Source organism: Octodon degus, unplaced genomic scaffold (genome assembly GCF_000260255.1).
Source record: "Octodon degus isolate 3935 unplaced genomic scaffold, OctDeg1.0 scaffold00065, whole genome shotgun sequence".
NCBI lineage: Eukaryota > Metazoa > Chordata > Mammalia > Rodentia > Octodontidae > Octodon > Octodon degus.
This window is the reverse complement of record NW_004524641.1, coordinates 11,632,188-11,653,651: the sequence shown is the minus strand read 5'-3', so window position 1 is coordinate 11,653,651 and position 21,464 is coordinate 11,632,188. Positions and strand designations below refer to the sequence as shown.

The window sequence follows — 21,464 nt, the reverse complement described above, 5'->3', positions numbered from 1 at the left end:
CTTAGGCAGTCATAGCTTCAATGTAAACAAGTGTCTTTTTGTCTTCAGTCTGCTTTCAGGTGATTGATTAGACTTTATGGCCCTCAAGTTTGCTTTTCAAGGGAATGAAAAAGTGAATACATCTGTCATCTAATACCAGTGACTTTGCATTGTGAGTTCTGTTGCTTCTCAAACAGAGAAACAGTTGAGCCTTCAGCAAAGAAGGGAAAATATTTAGAGTCCCAACTTAACTGTTGGTGGAGGTAGAAACCGTTTCAGGAAATGTTTGCCCAGTCCTGAGCCCAAAGCTGCACAATCAGCCCACAGCATAACGTCTTTCCCTTTCGCCATGGTATTCCTTTAGACTTTTAAAGTGTAAGGCAAGTTTGAAACCACTCAGGGAGTTTAGACTGAGGTTCCAAAAGGAATCTTTCATCTCACCTTTATTTCATTTTAAAATATATGAGGTATGATAAAAAGAAAAAACTATAGAGAATGTTTCAATTTTAAAAGTTTGTGTGGGGCTGGGGAGATGGCTCAATGGAATATGCGCTTCCCTGGCAAGTGCAAGGGCCTGAGTTCAATCCCCGGTTCCACCAAAAAAAAAAAAAAAAAAAAAAAGTTTGTGGAGGGCATTGCTGTTAATCCATTTTAAATACTTCCTCTCATGCAGACACACTTATTCCCACGTTCTTACCCCTCACTGAAGCAGGCCTGGAGTCCTCTTTTGTGAGTGTCCTTAGTTTCCCTGTCCTATTGCCTCACTGTCCTGAGTTGATATAAAACATTTACCTTTTGTGATCATTTGGACTTCAGGGAGCAAAAAGTCGTTGGAGAATAAAAAGAATGGGACACCCTGCGTTGATTTGACAAGCCTGCCTTTCTATTGAATGGCATGTGGCAGTGGTATTTGTTGTACTTTTTAAAATCACACTTTATAAAGACACTTATGAAAGGAAACTTCCAGAACTGTTTCAGAAAGGGTTAAGAATGATTAGATAAGCCTGCTATCAGTGAGAGGGCATATTCTGATGGTGGGTAATGGCAACATTCTTCTACAATAATAATTTTTTTAAAATGTAAGCATTCACTATAGGTTTATTTATTTTTTATTTTTTATTTTTTTAAATTTATTTATTTTTATTTTTTTGTGTGTGTGGCCAGCTCAGCCCACCAGGGGGCGGGGCTGGCTGGCATGTGGTGCTGGGGGATTGAACCGTGATCCCTGTGCTTTGCTTAGCTTAGCTTGTTCTAAGTAGGTGCTTTAGACCACTGAGCCATCTCACCAGCCCTCACTATAGGTTTAGATCACACCATGTATACGCATGCTTTGGAAATGACAGTCAATTTTCTTTCTGCCTAGTTGAGAAGCGTCTCGGCTGTACTCAAGCAGGAAAGTCCATGTCCAGGTTAGTGAGCTGAAATAATAGCAGCTTCAAAAGGAGACTATGTTTTCTAGAAAGCATTGTCAGGTGCCACCATCAGCCAGGTCACCAAGGCTTTAGGCCTGTCTCCTATTTTAAAAGATGGTGTCCACTGAACTCCTGGAACAAAGTAGAATAGTAGTTACCTGGGGCCAGAAATAGGAACAAAGGGAGATATTGCTCAAAGGGTAAAGATTATCAGTTATAAAATGATTCAGTTTAGGGGATCTAATCTATAACCTGGCAAGGAAACATATGCTTAAACTAACTTGACTGTGTTAGTCATTTCATAAAGTATATCAAATCATCATGATTTATACCTTAAGATCATGCAATTTAACTTTTCATTTATACCTCAATAATGTGGGGAAAAAACATGGTCTCATACATTTTTTTTTAAACCCCTAACCTTTGTAGCAAGTAACTTTGGCTAATATGCCTGTGGTATAAATGCCATGCAGTGGAGTCTACATGGTGACATTGGACTGTCTACTTACAAAAGAATGCAAGGGCCATGTTTGGTCTACAAACTAAAAATTCAACCAATCACTGAAGAAACAAAACAAATAACTCTGAGGCCAGCTACTTTTTAAAATATGTAGGTGTTGCTTTACTCTGTAAGTGTTATCTATACATTAATGAGCATGATATGGCCTTCGCAGAACAGACCACATGTAGGATATATACTGTCCATGTCCAGCTTTAAGCCCCAAGGCCCCAAGATGAGAATGAAGTAGACTTGCTCTAAAAACTGGGAATATTTGTTTTCTTTTACCATGTTGCCAATAAACACAGGAGAATTGCACAGTTCTCTAGGTCCATGGTTTCATCTGTAGAACAATAGGGTAGATGACTCCCACACTCCCTACCTAGATGTCAAGAGGAGCCTGTGGTTCAAGAAAACAGTGACAACAACAACAACAATAAAAACTGGAAAATCAGCTAATTCTAATGTATGTGTATAGAAATGTATTGAACTTACAAAGTAGCCAGGACCAAATTCCAAATGCTTGCCTCTAGTGAGCTGTTTCCTGCTAAGACATGCAGTTTATGGTCGCAATGTCATTGTTGCACAGGATTTTGCAGTGCAGTTGCTTCACTCTGAGTGTGTGTGTATGCCTTACAACTGCCCAGAGAATGGAAAAGAAACCACGGAGAGGGAAACAAAACTGAGAGAGAGAGTAGCTAACAGAGTAGTTTCATTTTGTGTATTGTGATGGGAGAAAGAATTGCAGTGTTACTCAGAATAATGAAAACTTATTTTATTTATTTATTTATTTTGGCAGAACTGGGGATTGAACTCAGGCCCTTGCGCTTGCCAGGAAAGTGCTTATTCCACTGAGCCATCTTCCTGGCCCCAGAATAATGAAAACTTAATGTGCATGTTAAAATCATTAATACTTGGCTGGATTTAAATCCAAAATCCACCACTAATTGTGTCTCTTGACAAATTCTCACCTTCTTACCTGGATGGTGGGAATGACTGTAATGCCTATCTCATGAGGTTCTCAGAAGATTGGAGTTAATCTTTTTAGACTTTTCTGAATAGGCAGAACCAATGCAGTCAAAGTGATCAGATTTCCAAAATTTTTATGCAGATTTAATGCAATCCTGATCAAATTCCAATAACATTCTTCACAGAACTGGAGAAAATAATCATAAAATTAATATAGAACCAGAAGAGACCCAGAAGAGCAAAGGCAACATGGGGTAAAAAGAGCATAGTAAGGAGCATCACAGTGTCAGACTTGAAGTTACATTATAAAGCTACTGTTATAAAAACTGCAAAGTATTGGTATGAAAACAGACATGAGGGTTAGCGGGACCTCATGATCAGTGATCAGTGGGACCTGCATCTCAAAAAGAGAGGATGTAAAAGCAATCCTAAGTACGCTGAATTATTTGATCTTTGACAAAGGGACCAAAAACACACACTGGAGGAAAGATAACCTCTTAAATGCACAGTATTAGGAAAACTGGTTGTCCATGTGTAGAAGATTGAATCTAAATCCATTATTTCTCACCATGTACTAAATAAAAAGGTGAGAACTAGAATATTAAAACAGAAACACTTAACCTGCTGGGAGGCAAGATAGGTAAAGCTCTTGAAGTCATGGACATAGGCAAGGACTTTGTGAACAGAACCCCAACTGTACAGGAAATTGTTCCAAGAATCAACAAATGAATCATGTAAAATTAAAAAAACTTCTGTGCATAAAAAGAACCAATAGAATAAAAAGAACCAGTATAATGAGAAAAAAATTTTTGCCAGCTGTTCTTTAGACAGAAGACTGATAACTAGAATATGTAAAGAACTTAAACAAACCCCCAAATAAAAGACCCAATAAAAAGTAAAAAAAAAAAGAATAGACGTTTCATGGAAGAAGTACAAATGGCTAATAAATACATGAAGAGATGCTCAATATCTCTGACCATTAAGGAAATACAAATTAAAATAACATTGCAGTTCCATCTTACCCCAGAATGAATAACCATCATTAAGAAATTGAATTATAATAAATGTTGGAGAGCCTTAAGGGAAAAAGAAACCCTTCTGCATTGTTGGTGAAAATGTAAGCCAGTACAACCACTGAGGAAATCAATATGGAAATTTATCAAAAAACTAAAATTACAAATTCCACTTGACCCAGCTATTCCCCTTCTAAGTATCTTCTTGAAGGAATTAAAGATCTCATATTACAGTAATATATGCATATCCAAGGTTTTAGCAGCACAACTCATAATGGCTAAATTTTGGAAGTGGCCTATATATCCATGTACAGGTGAATGGATAAAGAAAATGTAGTGTTTATGTACAGTGGAATGCTACTCTGCCATAAGGAAAGATAAACTTTAGTCATTTATAGGAAGATGTATGCACCTTGAGGCCCCAATGTTAAGTGAAATAAGCCATTCACGCATACTTAAATATCACATAGCTTCTCTTCTATGAGACACCCAGAGTAAAAATAAAGAACAAAATAAAAGATAATAAGAAGTGGGAAGATAGATCATTTCCTCAGGGGAAAGGAACGAAGAGATGGAGAGGGAAAGGTTACGTGATAAAAGTAAGAAAATGGAACATGTTGTGTAACAGTGCTGACTCCACACAGAGGATGTGAATATTATGTACTAAATACATAGTCTAAGAAATCTGTGAGACTTTTTTATATAGGAGCTAAAGCAAATGCTCAGGAAATGCCAGCTATTATTGTTATTTTATAAAATAGGTGATCTCTAAGGAAAACTTACCGTGAGTAAAAAACAAATTCAGGATGATTATTTCTCTTAAGCTTGAAGCCCTAATTATGTCCTGTTCAAAATCTGTGGAAGTTCTGGGCATTGTGGCTCTATCTGCAATTCTAGCACTCCCAGAGACTGATAGAAGGACCACAAGTCCAGTTTGGTCAGTTTAAAGACTTAGCAAGATGTAGTCTCAAAATCAAAAATAAGAAAAGGCTAGAATGTAGCTCAGTGAGAAGGCCGTTGGTTCAATCCCTAGTATCAAAAGGGGGAAAAAAATCTATGGGAGTGGGTATATTAGAATTAGTATAGAAGTATCCTTACTGTACTTCATTGAAGGCGTATAATAGCTGAGTGTAATGTATTGCGCCTTTCCTAATATCTTATGAAATTATCAGCTTATGAGTTTTGGCTAGAAAATAGGTCCTTATACCACTTTGTGCTTAGCAGTATGTGATTGCCTGTGTAAAATGTCAATGAAATAAAGCTTATACTTAGTCCTAAATATATTCTGCTTATTTTCTAACTGCCTCCTTTTACTTCATCTTTAATAATTTCTAAGGTATAGCGAGATGGTTTAGATTGTGTTAAATTTGTGAAGGAAATATTTCCATGCCATATGTAAGATCTCTAGTTCCATTGCCTTATGTACCTGATAATAAATGTTTCAATCGTTCATTGTTTGTTTTTAGTTTAGATGATGAAAGAATTGAAGTGAGAAGTGCATCAAAGTTAATTCAGTTTTATAATGAAAAGAATCACACACAAATTTTTTGTGCTTGGGAATATTTTGCATCCAATAAAAATAAATTTCATTACTTAGACATTTCAAAGTCGACTACCTTTGATTTCAAATTCTTATTATGATGATTATTTAAAAATTATGTTGACTATATTTGTGATACCCTTCCCTTTTCTTTTTTTTGCATAGTTTCTGAAGCTAGTTCACATTATTTGATTGAGGATTACTTTAGTTAACATAAACTTAAAATAAATAAATGAAGAGAGCGCTCCATACTCTTAGTAAGAATTTGGAGATCAGAAAAAAATGTTTCTGAGACTGGGCGTGGTGGCACATGCCTGTAATCTCAGCACTTGGGAAGCTGAAAACAGGAGGATCACTACAAATTCGTCTGTGTAGTGAGACCCCGTAGACCCTGTACTAAAAAAAGGAAAGAAGAAAGAAAGAAAAAAATTTAAAAAAAAAATTTAAAAAAGAAGAAAGAAAGACAAAAAAAATTCTGGAGGTTAGTTTGGGGGTTATTTGCCCAATGTTTGCAGTCAGAAATGAAGAGATAAATAAGACTCAGTCTTATCCTTTTAACCTATAAGCAAGTCAGAGGTTTTTGACATTAATAGAAGATGTAGAAATGATGTAAAGAACATCAAAAGATTACAGCACTTGGGCCAGGGATATAGCTCACTGGACCAGTGTTATAATCTTTATATAGTGAGGTCCTGGTGACAAAAAAGGGATTGCAGAGCTTTCAGTGTTTCAGCTCTCAGATAGGTGGCTTCACAGAACAATCATCACTTGACATCAGCCCTGTAAGAGGGTTGGTGTCTCATTAGGTGGAGTGCTGAGTGTGTAGGTCAGAGAAGGGCCCTTGGGTAGCTTCAGTTGTCTTCAGTTGATAAAGTTAGTATTGTTTTAATTGTCTATTAGTTTGCATCTTAAATGTTTCCAGAGGCATATGTATTAAAACACTTGGTCCCCAGCTATGGTGCAGTTGGCAGGTGGTGGAGCTTAAGAGGTGGGGCCTAGTGGGAGGAGCCTAGTTCATTGGTGTTGTGCCCTTGAAGGAGACCTGTGGACCCTAGTCCCTTCTCTTCTCTTCGTTTCTTAGCTACCATGAGGTGAGCAGGTCTCCTCACAACAAACTCCCACAGTGAGGTACTGTGCTGCCACAGGCCCAAAGCAACAGGGCCAAGCAGCCATGAACCGAACCCTCTGAGATTGTGAGCCAGAACAAACCTTTCTCTTTTGTAGGCTGAACATCTGAGTTACTTTGTCATAGTAATAGTAATAGAAAACTGACTCACACACTGACCTAGTATTCTGGTTTCTTTTCTTTTCTTTTCTTTTTTTTTTTTTTTTGGTGGAACCGGGGATTGAACTCAGGCCCTTGTGCTTGCCAGGGAAGCACTTACTCCACTGAGCCATCTCCCCAGCCCCTTTATTCTGTTTTCTTGGGACAGGGTAACACTTTGCAGTCCAGGCTGTTCTCGGGGATTGAACTCAGACCCTTGTGTTTGCCAGGGAAGCACTTATTCTACTGAGTCATCTCCCTGGCCTGACCTAGTATTGAAAAGAAGTACCATTGTCATCTTCCCTTGTTCCAGATTTGCACCAAATTATTTTCTCTTCACTAGAGACTGTTCTCATTGTTTGATTTTCATTCATATCCACTAAGTTAGAAAACCATTTGGGGGCCAGCCAAATAGCTCAGCAGATTAAAGTACCTACAAGCAGGCACAGGGGCCAGGGTTTGATCCTGGGCCTTCCATGCTGGCCCTGCCCCCGCCCCCAGGGCACGCTGAGCCAGCAATTGAGACTGGGCATGGTGGCATGCCCCTGTAATCCCAGCTCTTGGGAGGCTGTAAACAGGCAGATCACTACTAGTCCAATCTAGTATTGAGACCCTGAACACCCTGTAGACCCTTCCCTAAAATACAAGAAAAAAAAAACAGAAAGAAAGAAAAACATTTTGGCAGAATACATTATCTTTGATTTTCAGTTGTATTAGATCAGAAAGAGGCAGCAGAGCCTCATGGTTAAGAGCCTAGATGCTGGGATCACACTACCTAGCTTCCAGCCCTCCTCTCCCTTTATTAGCTGTGTCGCTGTTGGCAAATTATTAAACCAGTTTGTGCTTATTTTCTCATCTAGAAGGAAAACAAAAATAGACGTGATGGTAATAATGCCCACTCTGTTTTGTGAAATAGTGGCATTGAATAAGTTCTTTCTTGTAAGGTGCTTAGAAAACATTGTGGTACAGAGAAAGCAGTTTGTAAATTCTGTGAATAAAATTACTTCTCTCCACCTGCCCTACCCTCCCCAGAACAGCTTAAGCTGATCTCAGGTCTCCTGTAATCTCCTGTTCTGCCTTCTCTGTCATTTGGGATCCCTGTGCCTTTTGGGTGACATTCAGCAGCAAGTCAGGAAACCTCAGTGCTCTAGTTCTCTGCTTGTGTGGCACATTTGATTAGTCTTGATTTTAACAAAGAGTCCTTGCCAGCCTGGTTGTATAAAAAGCTGGATTCAGTGGATGGTAGTTTCTATTAACTTCCTATTCAATTTTCAGGTTTGGTGGATATAAAAGATTTCTATAACCAAGCAAGTATGGTACAGGATGCTGGCTCTCTGGGCAAAGCAGTGTGCTCTTCCCTGAAGAATCTGACAGGTCTTTAAAGTCAGTGCTATGTTTGTTCTGGTTTTGCCCCCTCTCAACTGCATGGCCTTGGGCAAGCTCATCCCTGGGCTGCTTGTGCCCATGGAGCTTCCTCTGCTGAAGTCTTCAGGGTGCTGTGGTCCTTCTGAGTACCTGCTGCAGACAGCTCGGGACGCAGCCTCAGCTCAGCTCAACACCCCTTCCCATTTCTGCTTTCCAGGCTACCAAGTGGAATCACTGTCCACCATACTGTTTTCTTATCCCTAAGAAGTAGGCTTCCCTTAACAGGATTCCTCTTCTGTTAATTTACTGGTACATTCATAAAGACAGGGAGGAATATTTGTGTTCCTTTTGCTGTTTATAACCAGGATTCATCTTTAAGTTTTTTATTAAAATATATTTATCTTGCAGTCAAAATAGTAGTATCTTGTGAGACAATGAATTTAATGCATTTCCTCTTCATTGCATGTTTTCATTTACCCAGAGGATTCATTCTTAGATTATTGCTAAATGTTTTATATTATTACTTGAGAATAGTTGCATTTAATTTATCAATGAAATTTGGGCAGTTATTTATGTCACTATATATAGTCTTTTTATTCTAAGATTATACTTCTTGAATCTGAAGTTTTATTTGTACTTTGATGGATTGGAATTGGCCTGAGCAAATTTTTATCAAGTTTTTAATAGTAACTTTTTAGTAACCATTAACTAGTAATGTGCCTTCAGAGCTTTTGATTATAAAAACATTTCAAGCTCCTTTACAAATGAAAGGGGCAGCTTGACTGGCAGTAGCTTTCTTTGATTGAGTCCTTTGTTTTTCTGTCATTTAGAAAATTGGGAGAAATTTAAGACCAACTAGGAATTTGCGGCTTTTACAGTGACTTGTTTTCCTTTGATTTATGTGTTGACCTCTTTTTGTTTTTTGCTTGAATACTGGGAAGTTTTAATTTTATTTTCACCATAGGATTCAAAATTACTGCCACGATATAGCTTTGGATTGATACAATTTGAATACAATTTAGTTTTCTTTTTTTAGTTTGGCTTTGTGTCTTGATTGTGATTCTATTTCAGTTCTTGTATTTTCTCAGAAACAACTGTAATTGCACTTTACTTTGGGGTTCCAAGATCTAGGAGCTTTCCCTGCCTGTGGGCCTTACTTGGATGTTTCCTCTTTATTTGTGTCAATGATTTAATTTCTGCTCCACGTCTGTGCCTCCCCACCCCCACACACCTCATGAGAGATGCTGTGCTTCCTCTTCGGAATCTGTGTAATGATCCTTTTTATTTTTTAAATTTTTTTAAAAATTTTTTTGTGGTACCAGGGATTGAACTCAGGACCTTGCGCTTGCCAGGCAAGCATTTATTCTACTGAGCTATCTCCCTGGCCCAATGATCCTTTTCAAAAAAATCTGTTTTCTCTTTTTATCTTGGCCGGCAGTCTTTGATTGATTTACAGCATTCTACTTTGGTTTTTTGAGATCATGTCTTCTTGTGTTGTATTGACAATGCCAAATGCTTGGCATGGGAATTACTTCCAATTCCTGTAAAAAATCATCTTTAGGAGACTGTTCTTGCTGTGAGCATTTAGCATGTTTCTTACTTTCTATATTCAGTACTGCTCAGTAGGTTCCTACTGACATTTAGCTGTTACTTTTACTGTATTCCTGAATTTTGAAATACCCCTCCAGACCTGTTCACAGAAAGCAAGTGTGAGTTTTCTTTGGCGCTCCCCTGTCTTCCAGTCTGTTAATAGTATTTGTCTTTCGACCTCTGGCTTTGTAGCAGGTTGATGTTTATAGGTGCTGGCCCGATTTCACTGGACTGGAAGAGTTTCTTGTAGAGCAGCTCTCTCCCACACCATGTTCTTTGTTACTTATACAGTATGGGAGTTATGTAAGGGTGCCACACTTTCAAAATCATCTTGTCCCTCAACCTGATTTTCTGCAACTAAAACTGCCAGGGTGCAGAGTACTTCCTTTTCCTTCCAGTTTTTTAAAAAAAGTAACAGTCACTAACTGGGGCTAGGGAATGGAGGATTTCCTGCTACCTCAGAAAGAATCATTCATGACAAAGAGCTGTCTAGGTTTCTCACAGATAGGGATTTTTCTGTTTCTGTTCAGGATAGTGAAAAGTAGAGAAAAGATAGGTAGATAGGCTGATAAATTTCCTATTTCCTTTAAGGTTCATGGCTTGTTTTCTGCCCCTCTAATCAATCCTTTAAATATAATTTTGTTCATTTAGTAGTATAAAACGACTTCCTTAATTTTAGCAATAGGCCGAAGGTCATATTTTACTTTTTGTGTTCCATGTATGTAGCTTTGCTTATCTCTTTCTTTAGAGAAATTTTAGTTGGAAGTTAGAGGAGTCTATATACCAAGGGCTGGCGGCAAGCATTTAAAACTTTTTATTTGAGACATGAAAATAAAAAATAAAATAAGAACTTTTTCATGTCACAAAATGCTTGAAAATTTTGCTTCCTGGAGATACTTTGTAGAAATAAAAGCAGCCTTTTAAATATTCATCAGAAGTTGTCATTCACATGATGGAGGCATCAGTGTTCCAGTTACAGAACCTGTGTCTTATGAACACTGGGTCATTTTAGTGATGAAATAAAATGTGTATATGTAACGGCAGGAATTCCAGTAGCTTCTATAAAATTTTTATTATACATAAAAGCTGCCTGGTCACAGTCTGCTAACAATAGTTTTAGAGCTGAAACAGCTGTTATAAATCATTTAATAAAGAAATTGCAAATTCACTTACCTTCAGGACAAAGAAAACAAAGGCAAACCCATGAAACAGGATTGTTTGATAACAGTAAGGAGAGGCAGGAACTACAGAAAATTTGAGATTATTTGTACAACCAAATCATCATATCGTCTTCTTGTTGTTGCTACTAGGAATTGAACTCAGGACCTTGTGCTTGTGAGGCAGTTACTGTGCCACTGAGCTACATCCCTGGCCTCCCTTGAGTCACCGTTAGAGTTACAAACCCACTCTCTCATTACAGAGCTTGAACTGAGGTCAAAGGATATTAATAGAATTGCTTCTAAATTAGGAGAATCTATAGACTTAATCACAATTCCATAGTCATCTACATTATTTATAGGATACAATGCAAATAAAATGTAAGGCTCCTTGTTCAACAATTAAGAACTGTCAGATGGTGATCCCAGAGCATTAATGCAAGGGTGGGGTCCTGTCTTGAGCATAAGTCACAAGCCTAGGAGTCCATACTGATTTTCACTTCTGATGGAGCGTTTGTAGTCCAAACAGAGAGACGAACACAGATACTCCCACATCCATCAAGACATTGATAATAGAGATGGGATTAAACTAAATGTTTTACTTTGATGCTATGTAAGTAAACTCTCTGGATGAATTATAATTCCTTCCATCACTTTTCACTGTTCCTTCTTGAACTCTGGTTTTGTAAGTTATTTGTTGAAGAGTTTTCACTGTGAAGTTCAAAGATCTCTAAAAGTTGTAAGAATTCCAGAATACTTGAAGCCAAAATCAGTCCAGGAATGGATGTGATTGTACAAGTCTAAGGACACTGTGTGTGTGTGTGTGTGTGTGTGTGTGTGTGTGTGTGTGTGTGTGCTTAAGAGGGGAAGGAAACTGGTATCGTTATTTTCTCCCCCATTTGAATGTAACTGTCATTTCTTTAGATCATTTTGTGTATCACTTGAATCATCTTCCAGAGTTGTTTTCCACTGTTACCCTATTTGTAATTTTTACCTGGCTTTCAAGCAGAAAAAGTGGTTTGGCTTCTGCTGGACTGAAGTTGACTAGTTACTTCTTTCTCTGAGTTAATTTGCAACCTGTAATCCAAAGTTCCACAGCAGTACAACTCAAGAATGCTATTTAGTGGTATTCAGCCAGCTATTCCAGGTACATTCCTTCATATTCAGAAAGTAGAAGAAATAAAATTGGGAACTAAGTCCCAGAGCAAAAAGTTTTTTGGTAATCAGCACACAAATATACACATACCTTACATTTAACAATATTTAGATTGCTAAAATCATTTTTTAAAAATACTTGAAACTTTTCTTCCTTAAAAAAGTGAATCTGGGCCAGCAAAATAACTCAGCAGACTGAAATACCTTCTTAGGCAAGCACAGGGACTATGGTTCCATCCCCGGCACCACATGCCATGTTAGCCCCACTCCCAGTGTGGGCTGAGCCGGCCAGAGTTTGGGCATGGTGGTGCATGCCTGTAATTCCAGCACTGGGGAGGCTGATTCCATATACATATATGCAATCTACACATCTGACCTAAGACAGTCCAAGATTGTTTTTCAGTTATTTGAAAAACTTGCTCTGTATGGCTTCCTTTGGCAGCATCCACACAAATGTTAATAAAAAGTTGGTGATAAAACATTCTAACCTAATTTTAAAAATATCAAAGCTTATATTTATAAAACACATTAACTAGTATGTGACTCAGACAAATATCCAAATACCTTCATATTGTGGAACTATATCACTTTCTGAGTGATTTGTAAGAACATCCTCATGTTGTAGGGGGAGCAGCGATGGGGTACGTGTGGTAGATAACTGAAAGTTAGGAATGAAGCTTGATGTTTACATTTGCTATCAGCCATGATGTGTTCAGCTAGCAGGTGCTCATCAGATTTAGTCCTTGTTGGTGGGGGGTGGATATAATGACTATTTTTTTTCCCCCTGCCTTTCAGAATATGCTGTGAGATATATAAACTGAGTATCATAGAATGTTTTTAAACCTTCTACAGGTGGAGATTTTCCTTTTACCTGTATGTATTTACCTACGGAGTTCGGTTCCTGAAAAAGGTAGGATCTGACAGATTAATTTCTATAATTTCTATGTAAGTTATATCCCAGTTTTAATATGTGGCTACATTTTAAGCAATCATAACAGGCCTTTTATGAATTATTTGTGCATTTGTAATGTAAAGATTTTTGTGCTTCATTGTTGATAGTAAATTATTTTTAGGCATTTTTCTGAACTAATTTTGAAAACAATTCATTTTTCCAGTGAAAGTTGTTGCTCAGTTCTATGCTCATTTATTTATTTATTTGTTTGTTTATCAAATTGGTAGTTTTATACAATCCAGTTGAAGCTGTGAAGAAGGCTAGAATTTCTACATCACACATTTCACAACTTGACAACATCAGTTGCTGCAGTGTGTGTTGTCACTGTAGAATTTGGCAGTAGGAAACACTGCAGTGATGTCCTGTATTACCAGGGCAGCACCAGTTACTGCAGGAAGTCCGGTTCCTTCCTTAGCTGGGCTTTCCTTGCTGCTGCTTTGCTAAATCGTACAAGAACTAGCGCCCCTTAATCTATTAAAGTAGTTCTTTGCAGCTGCCATGGGCGTTTCCCGGGTTATTTTAGTGCTTACTGATACTACTCATGATTTAGGCTACTTAAATTCAAGTTTCATGGAGATTTATTCTCTAATAGTGATGTTAACAAATTTAGCTTAAGATGGGAAATGATTTTTTATTTTCATTTTATGTATTTGGTACAAGGTCTCACTATGCAGCTCGGACTCTAGTGATTTTCCTGTTTCAGCCTCCCCAGTACTGGAATTACAGGCATGCAACATCACTGAGCTATCTTCCCGGCCCTGGGAAATGATTTATAAAAGTGGTTTATAGCTTGTAATTTAAGCACTGGGGAAGTTAAAATCAGGAGGATAACGATGAGTCTGATCTGTGTAGTGAGACCCTGTAGACCCTTTACTGAAAACATTAAAAAAAAAAAAAAAAAGGTTATAAAGCTGGGTGTGGGCACACAAGTCTGTAATCCCAGAACACTGGGAGACTGAGGCAGGAAACTGCAAACTTGAACCCATCCCGGCAATTTAGGAAGACCCTGTGTCAAAAAAAAAAAAAAAGAAAAAACAAAAAACTGGGCTAGGGATGTAATCAATGCAAAGGCCCTGGGTTCAATCCCAAGTGCTGCTGAAAAACAAAGTACTACATAAGGCTAACTTAAAATGGTATCTATCTGTGTTATCTTTGGTCCAAAAATACCTCTAAAATGAGGCTTGTGCCAGGTAGCATGCCTTCCTAGTAAATCTCCTTATAAATATTGACATGAAAGTGTAAAATATGCTTTTATTTTAAAACTTGAAGTTATCAGATGTTGTCTGCCTATGATGAATTCTATTGTAAATAACATTTTCCCATGATTGTAGTTTCCTAAAGGAAATTGTCTTTTTGCCCCTTGTTTTTTTCCCTTAGCTACTGCAGTTATTTTTCACTTAATAAGAACACATGGCTCAGAGGCCATTAGAGTAGATATAATGGATGAATGTCACTCTGAAAGTATGACAAGATTCTCAGTGGGGGTAAAAAGCCATGGTAGAAGCTGCTATTCGGGACCTCACTTTCAAACTTGTCTTTAGAAAAAATAGTATGGCTATAGAACATTTATGCTTCTGACTTTATTACCTTAGAAGAGGAAATAGCAGTGGAGGGTGTTTAGCTGATACGGGAGAGTTGTGGTTCGAAGGAATGTCTGCTTGCTAACCAAGGTCAAGAGTTGGAATTCTGGCCAGTTCTGTTGGTGAGAGGCTGTGCTGGGGGCAAAGGCAAGATAGGGTGCCAGGAGGGATGCCCTGCCTTCTCCCCAGGTCTCCTGGGCTGGGCTTGCTTTAGTTGTACTAAGGTAAGTGTGTGGCTGTCTGTCATCAGAACAGGAAGCACTTTCTTTGCCACTTAGCTCTGGTTCACTTTGTCCCTGAACACATTGAGTTGAATGAGAATAGCTATCGCCCCTCAGCCTGGAGTGCACTGTTGAGGCAGTTTGAAAGCCTCTCACTAGCATCTTCGCATGGAAATTGTTTCTCCTTAAAGACTGTTGATTTCATGCCAGGTTCCTTTCCACTGCCTCTGGTTATAACAAATGCTTTGAAAAATTTAAAAAAAAAAAAAAAAGAACTACACCTTGCTCTGGTTGAGTTAATTTGTGTCGGGGGTTTCTGGGTGCAGTGCTGCCTAAGTATCACTTGGCTTTGGGTGTACTACTTGGTTTGGTGTTCCTTACAGTGTACAGGAGAAGTGTGAGCACAGCATCTGAGTGACTAAAGTACTTGGGGAGGATTTTCTAAGCCATCTTGTCCAGCCCTCTTAATTCACAGTCAAGAAAGCAGAATTCCCAAGAGGGTAGGTGGCATTTTGAAGGTTGCACAGCCTGTTTGTTAAAGACTGAAGCAAACAATTCCAGAGATTTCTGACCACTTTGCCAGCCTGGTGTAATTTCAGCATGATTTCCAAATGACTTCCTTCTTTGGTTGACACAAGCAGCTCTTCATTCCAATTTATATAACTTTAAATGCTTCAATACATATTTGCAATGTTTTATATCAACTTTCTTGGAAAGGACACTATAGTTACTAATTAAATCAAGAAAAATATTGTGGATTGAGCATCAAAAATAATCTAAATGATTCAGACTTTTGCAATATGGTAAATATTTGAAAATAAAACACGTTTGCCAAAAGTACATAACTTTATCCTTGTGTTCAGTTTCCTTCAAAAGCATAATGTGAAAATTCTTACAATATCAGAGTCATGGACCAATTTTTAGAGGTGAGAGGCTATCTCTGCCTCTTATTCTCACCATTAAAAAATGTGATTTTTGTGTCAGCTGTTGGCAAAATTCCTTGCAGTCCATGTACAGAGGTTCATTCTGTCTTTAGGTCAGAGAAACCTGTTACAATTCATCTTCCCAGGTGGATTGAGTACCTTTTCTACCCTGAGAGAATAGGAAAGTATACATTATGCAGTGTTTATCTTACAGACCTGTAAATGAACTTTTAGGTACCAAGTCATTACTAGGTTGGTACAAAGCACTTAAATAATTGTTAGTAATCCTGGTTCCACATTGTCTGCCATTGTTATTACTGTACGTGACTGCCCATAAATACAATTGGCAGGAACAAGTACTTTTGTGAAAGAAGGCTCACAACTACTTAAGGTTCTCTGAAGCCCTAACATTTAATGTACTCCTACAAATCATCCCAGTTTCCTAGATCCTGAAAAGAATCACATATTATGTTTTGTTTTTTTTTTTTTGATACAGGGTCTCGTTACACAGTTCAGACTTGTAGTGATCCTACTGTCTCAGCCTCCCTAGTGCTGAGATTACAGGCGTGTGCCACCATGTGTGATCAGGGGCCAGCACGACATGTGGTACCGGAGTTTGAACTCAGGATCTTGTGCTTGTCAGGCAGGTCCTTAGACTACCAAGCTATATCCCCAGCCCTACATGTTATAGTTTAAAAACTAAACTATCTCTCATATACTGTTCCTTTTTTTAAATTTATTTTTGGGCATTTCTATTGGGTGGCATTCTTTAAATACTTTCAAGTCCCTGAATTTGCTCATTAAAAAAAAAATCACAGGAAGTCAGTATATATTTATGTGCTACTAGAATTTAAGTAAATATTTTTCTTATAATCTACATGTTAAGCTAATTTATTTCCAACTTGTTGTCCATATGATACATTTTATGTCAGAATTCTTTTTCCATGCATATAATTAAAAGAAAGTTACTGAAGATATTCCTATACCCAACTTCATATCTATTTAGGGTCATTTAGAAAACAGAAACCACAGGGGTATTTTAGGAGTTACTATAATATGAAAAACCATTAACCAGGGGAACCACCAAGCCTGTACTCCTCATAGTAATTGAATTGCCAACTGTGGACTACTGGAGTTTGAGGAGATAAGGAGTTTCCACTGGGATATAAAATCACTGCTTCTTTTTCAATCCACCTATGAAATCAGATCAGCTGAACTAAACAGTACCTCTCAGTGTAATTAATTTACACTGTGGTGTGAGCTCCTTTACCATTGTGGACCGGTGCCAGTCATTTCAAGAACCGGTTCTTTCCATTGGTACCGTACTGAGGTGTCATGCAGATAGTAATAGGGAAAGATGGCACCTCTCTGAGGACCAAGAGATTACAGGAAGTTTGGACCTATCGGAACCTCAGAGCTCCGGTGAAGAGCTGTGGAGCCTGGTAAAGACTTCTGAGCCAGGAATGCTGACCAGCTGGTGACCTCGGGGGAGCACACTGAAGCTGGCTCTGACAGTGAGGAGAAATTAAAAGCTGGAACCAGCTACTGCTGCTGCACCCAGCTGTTGCGCAGAGTGAAGATACGTTGCCAGGGAGTTATAAGAGAACTAAAAGGAAAGTAGAAAAGAACAAGTCGTATTTTCCCCTCACAGCCTTCTAGCTCCCTTCTTGTGCTTCTGAGAGATCAAACTTGGCCAAGGCCCAGCTCCTTGGAGTCAGAAGTGTAGTTTGCCGAGGCCAAGCTCTGAGCTGAGAGCAGTGTCTCAGTGACTAGCTCAGACTTACCATATTGCTGTAGTTTGTGACGTACCTTTGTGACCAGGTGGCATAGGTCCTCGCTATAGTGATAATGGAAATTAAGCTGTAGTGTGGATTGAAAGGTGAAATAGAGTAAGGGAATAATAGCTGGAGGAGTCACAGTCTGATGAAGGAGACTAGACTGTCCCATGAGGAGTCCTTGTGCCTTCAGGCAGTGAAGTGAGGCTCTGTGCTAACGCAAGGTAACCATAGATAGGTTCAGGTCAAGGACTTTTTGAGCAAAGGTGGTCTCAGTCTCGATGGGTGATGAAATCAGCCAGGAAGTCTTAGGGCTTAAACTTTCCTTGCTAACTGTTAGACAGACACTCCCTAAATGACTAAAATGCCTACATAGAACATGAGAAAGATTTGACCCAAAAGTTTATAAAATGAAGGTCAAGCTTTGTTCTAGTAATAGTTACCCACTAGTCACTAAAGGCCTAAGTAGAGAGTCATAGTTTTTATTGAAAACCACCTTAAAATGTATGTCTGTCTTAGAAGAAAACACACATCATGCTTGCTTGGTTTCTCATTCATTCATTCATTCATTCAAGGGAGGTGTCTCAGTTACTCTTCTCTTGTTGCTGACACAATTATCCAACACCCAAAATAAAGGAAGGAGAACTTTATTTAGTTCATAGTTACTGGAGGTTTCAGTCCATACTTGTCTGGCTCCAAGGCAGAATGGCACAGGGCAGAGCGCTTCTGTTCACGGCAATGGCAGAGAGCATGAGGAGCCAAGGAAGGAGTAGCAGCAACAGTGGCAACAGAGAGAGGAAGTCTCTCTCCCTTAAGTTGTACTCAGTCTATTGCCCCAGACTAGGAGTAGTACTCATACCCATAATCTCAGCAGTGCTAAGACCCATAGTCCCAGTGGATCATGAGTTAGTCTCAAACTCTAGAAGTCCCTGCCTCATGACTGCATAAGGCTTTGGGGGGACAACTAGACACAAACCGTAACAGGAGGCAAGATTTATTTGGGTTTACAGTTTCAGTGGGTTCCACTGATGGTCAGCAGGCTTCAGGGCAAAAACAGCATGGCAAGATGGCATGGTAGAAGAAAGCTGTTGATCTTATGGTGGCCAGAAAGCACAGAGGGGGCTACAATACACTGGGGTCGTGCCCCCAGTGACCCACCCTTTCCAACCTGACCCTACCACCAAATGTGAACCTTTTGTGAGACATTCAAGATCTAACCATAATATTCTACCTCTAGCCCCTAAAAGGTTCATATCCAAATTATTAGGCAGAATTCATATAGTGCATCTCTAAGAACCACCAAAATGTTAACGATTCTAGCATTGCTGAAAAGTCCAAATCTAAAGTCTCTGGAGACTCAAGGCAAACTGTTAGCTGTGAGCCCATTAAATAGACAAACAAATAAATTTCAGCACTTACAAAATATTTGCACCAGGCAAATATTTTCATTCCAAAAGAGAGGAGAAGGGTAGGCATGGTGACATATAAGCATGTAGTCCCAGCACTCCAGTGGGTAAGGCAAGAGGATCCTTACTCACTTACTGTGAGTATGAGGCCTATCTGGGCTACAAAGTGAGTTCAAGGCCAGCCTGAAGTGCGTAGTGAAACCCTGTCTCAAGAAGAGATGGGGTAGAGAAGAAGAAAGCGGGGGAGGGAGACAGAGACAGAAACAGAGAGAGAGAGAGAGACAGACAGACAGACAGACAGACAGACAGACAGAGACAGACAGACAGGAATAGGAGAATAGATAGGAACCAGACAAAGCAAGACTGATGCTCAGCAAGGCAGACCATGAGTCCCATAGCTTCATGTCTAGCACCTAAGACATTAGGTTGTGTTGTGATGTAAGCTCTCAGGGCCTTGAGCAGCCCATGTCCTTGTTGGTTGCATCCACCTGGCCACTCACTGCCTGTGCCATACTGCACATCATTCAGCTTTGCTTTTTGCTCCTGATTCTCATGGTAGCTCTGACTCAATGCAGCCAGCAGCACCCAAGCCTGAATTGGACTGCCTTGAAGTTCTTCCTCCAGATTAATTAGGCCATCACCTTTAAATTCAGCCTCACACAAAATCTTAGGACATGGACATAATGTAGACAGATTCTTTGTTGGAACATACATGGCCTCTAGTCCAGTTTGTGGTAACATTCTCTTTTCCACCTGAAACCTCATGAGCCTGTCCTTCATTGGTAATATTTCTGTCATTATTCTGGTTTTCTGAGCTCTAACCAAATCATCCATTAAGCTCTGTTACAGCTTTCAGGGTTCTCTATTTGGCAGCTCCAAAATTTTCCCAACATCTCCCAGCAAATCATGCTTTCAATGAATAATGAGCTAAGGGCCCAGGGGTTTGTCCTCTGCCCCATCATGGTCTCTGCCTGTGTTATGCCTATGTCACTTTGGTAACCTATTATAATTTATTACATTTGCATAACCTGAGTTCCTCCTGTTATGCCAACTTCATGACAAACTACCAGGTGAAAACTCAAAATTGGAAGGAAAACATTCTCCAGACTGACCCCTTGGCACATTTCTTGCTTTGAATTTCCATACTTAACCTGACCCAAGGTGAAGCCTGCGCTTATGTACAGGGTTGCTCTTAAGAGATCACCAGTAAAAGCCAGAGTGTTTCTCTGGTACCATGTTTCAAGATACTCTCTTTTGTTTTATTGATTAGTTTGGCATCTTTCTGAAAGATGATCATCCTTTTGAGGGTGAAAATAAAATTTGCCTGGGCATTAGATTATGGATGCATTTTCATAGAATACGAGCACTGGGAAGAAGGGACCCTAAGGATCAACTGTCCCAAATTTCTCGTTTCTGAAAGAACAAACAATTTTCAGAAACAAGGGTAAACTGACTTGCTTGAGGCCAAAGTGGAAGCCTGTCTTAGAGACTTTGAACTCTCCAGGTCAGTTTAGGCAAAACAAAACAGAAAACTAGCAGTTCAAATTATTATTCTAATATTGCTTTGAAAAGCTAAGAAGTTCACTGTGTAAGAGTTTCAAATCCTATCAGTGTAGGAGAAGATTTAGATAGAAGTCCAAATGGAATTTTCATTGTTGGCACTCATTGCCCATTGTGCTTATTTTGATTTCTGTTCATGTGCAATTATGTTCCTCTCCCTGAAACCTTTTTCCTCATTTTTCCTATAATATAGAAAAATGCCCTGACACTTATGCTTGCCCTGACACTCTCAGCTTGTGTATTTGGGGGTACTTAGGAAGCTATAAAGTGTTTAGAAACAAAATATTACACTAACTGATTGAGAGTTGGGCTGTGCTGGGAATTTTGAGTGCCATACACTCTTAAATTTGCTGTACTGAGAACTTGAATACTATACTGCACTGTTGCCTTTGTTAAGATTGCTTGTTGTGAGCACATTTTGATATTTACAATCAAGTAAACATCCATTCTGGACAATGAATGAGCTGTACTAATTTTAGGAATTTCTTCCATACTCTTTCTTGCTGCATTTTCTTCCCTCCTCCCTATACCTGCTCTCTTGCATATTTGCATACATTTCACTAGCCCCACCCCTTTTCCTTCTGTATGGACTTGCGGGTGGGTGTTAACACCCAAGGGGAGCATACCAAGGACAGTGAGAAACTAGGGATGATGAGACATGGTGAGCATCCCATGGGGAGTCCGGAGACTTGGAGAGGATGGAGACCTAATTAAGTCAGTCTCATGCTCTCTAAGATTTAACTGTTCCTTCTCTAAAATCAGTAATGTGGACTAACAGAGCACCTTTCAGCTCATAGCTCATAATTGAGTAAAGAAATTAAAATCATTATAACTATGCTAACCTGTTATAAATGGCTTAGAAGATAACAGTGGTAAGGCAGAGTAACTGTGTGTTCATGCACTGACCCAGGGACTCAGCTTCTGTAGATTCAGCCTGAGCAAAGAGTCACACAGAACCATGAAATGTGGATGTGTGAAGTTATTTGTTGCAACTTAGAATATGTCTGAATAAAGGCACACAGGAAATGGCAAATCCAGAAAAGAATTTAAAAATCTGAATGTCCATTATTAGTAGAAGCAGTTAGTTAAATTGTGACCAGTGAT

The 21,464-nt window shown here is 39.0% G+C and overlaps 1 protein-coding gene across 3 annotated transcripts in view; it reads left to right on the top strand.

The window, feature by feature from the left end:
- The window catches only part of Cers6 (ceramide synthase 6), a 317,328-nt gene that overhangs the window by 180,958 nt on the left and 114,906 nt on the right, over window positions 1-21,464 (top strand). For all 3 annotated transcript variants that reach the window (XM_004634784.1, XM_004634783.2, XM_023719164.1), the window contains one exon: window positions 12,796-12,853. In XM_004634784.1, coding sequence (XP_004634841.1) covers window positions 12,796-12,853 — 58 coding nt within the window. The remainder of the gene's footprint in view (window positions 1-12,795; window positions 12,854-21,464) is intronic.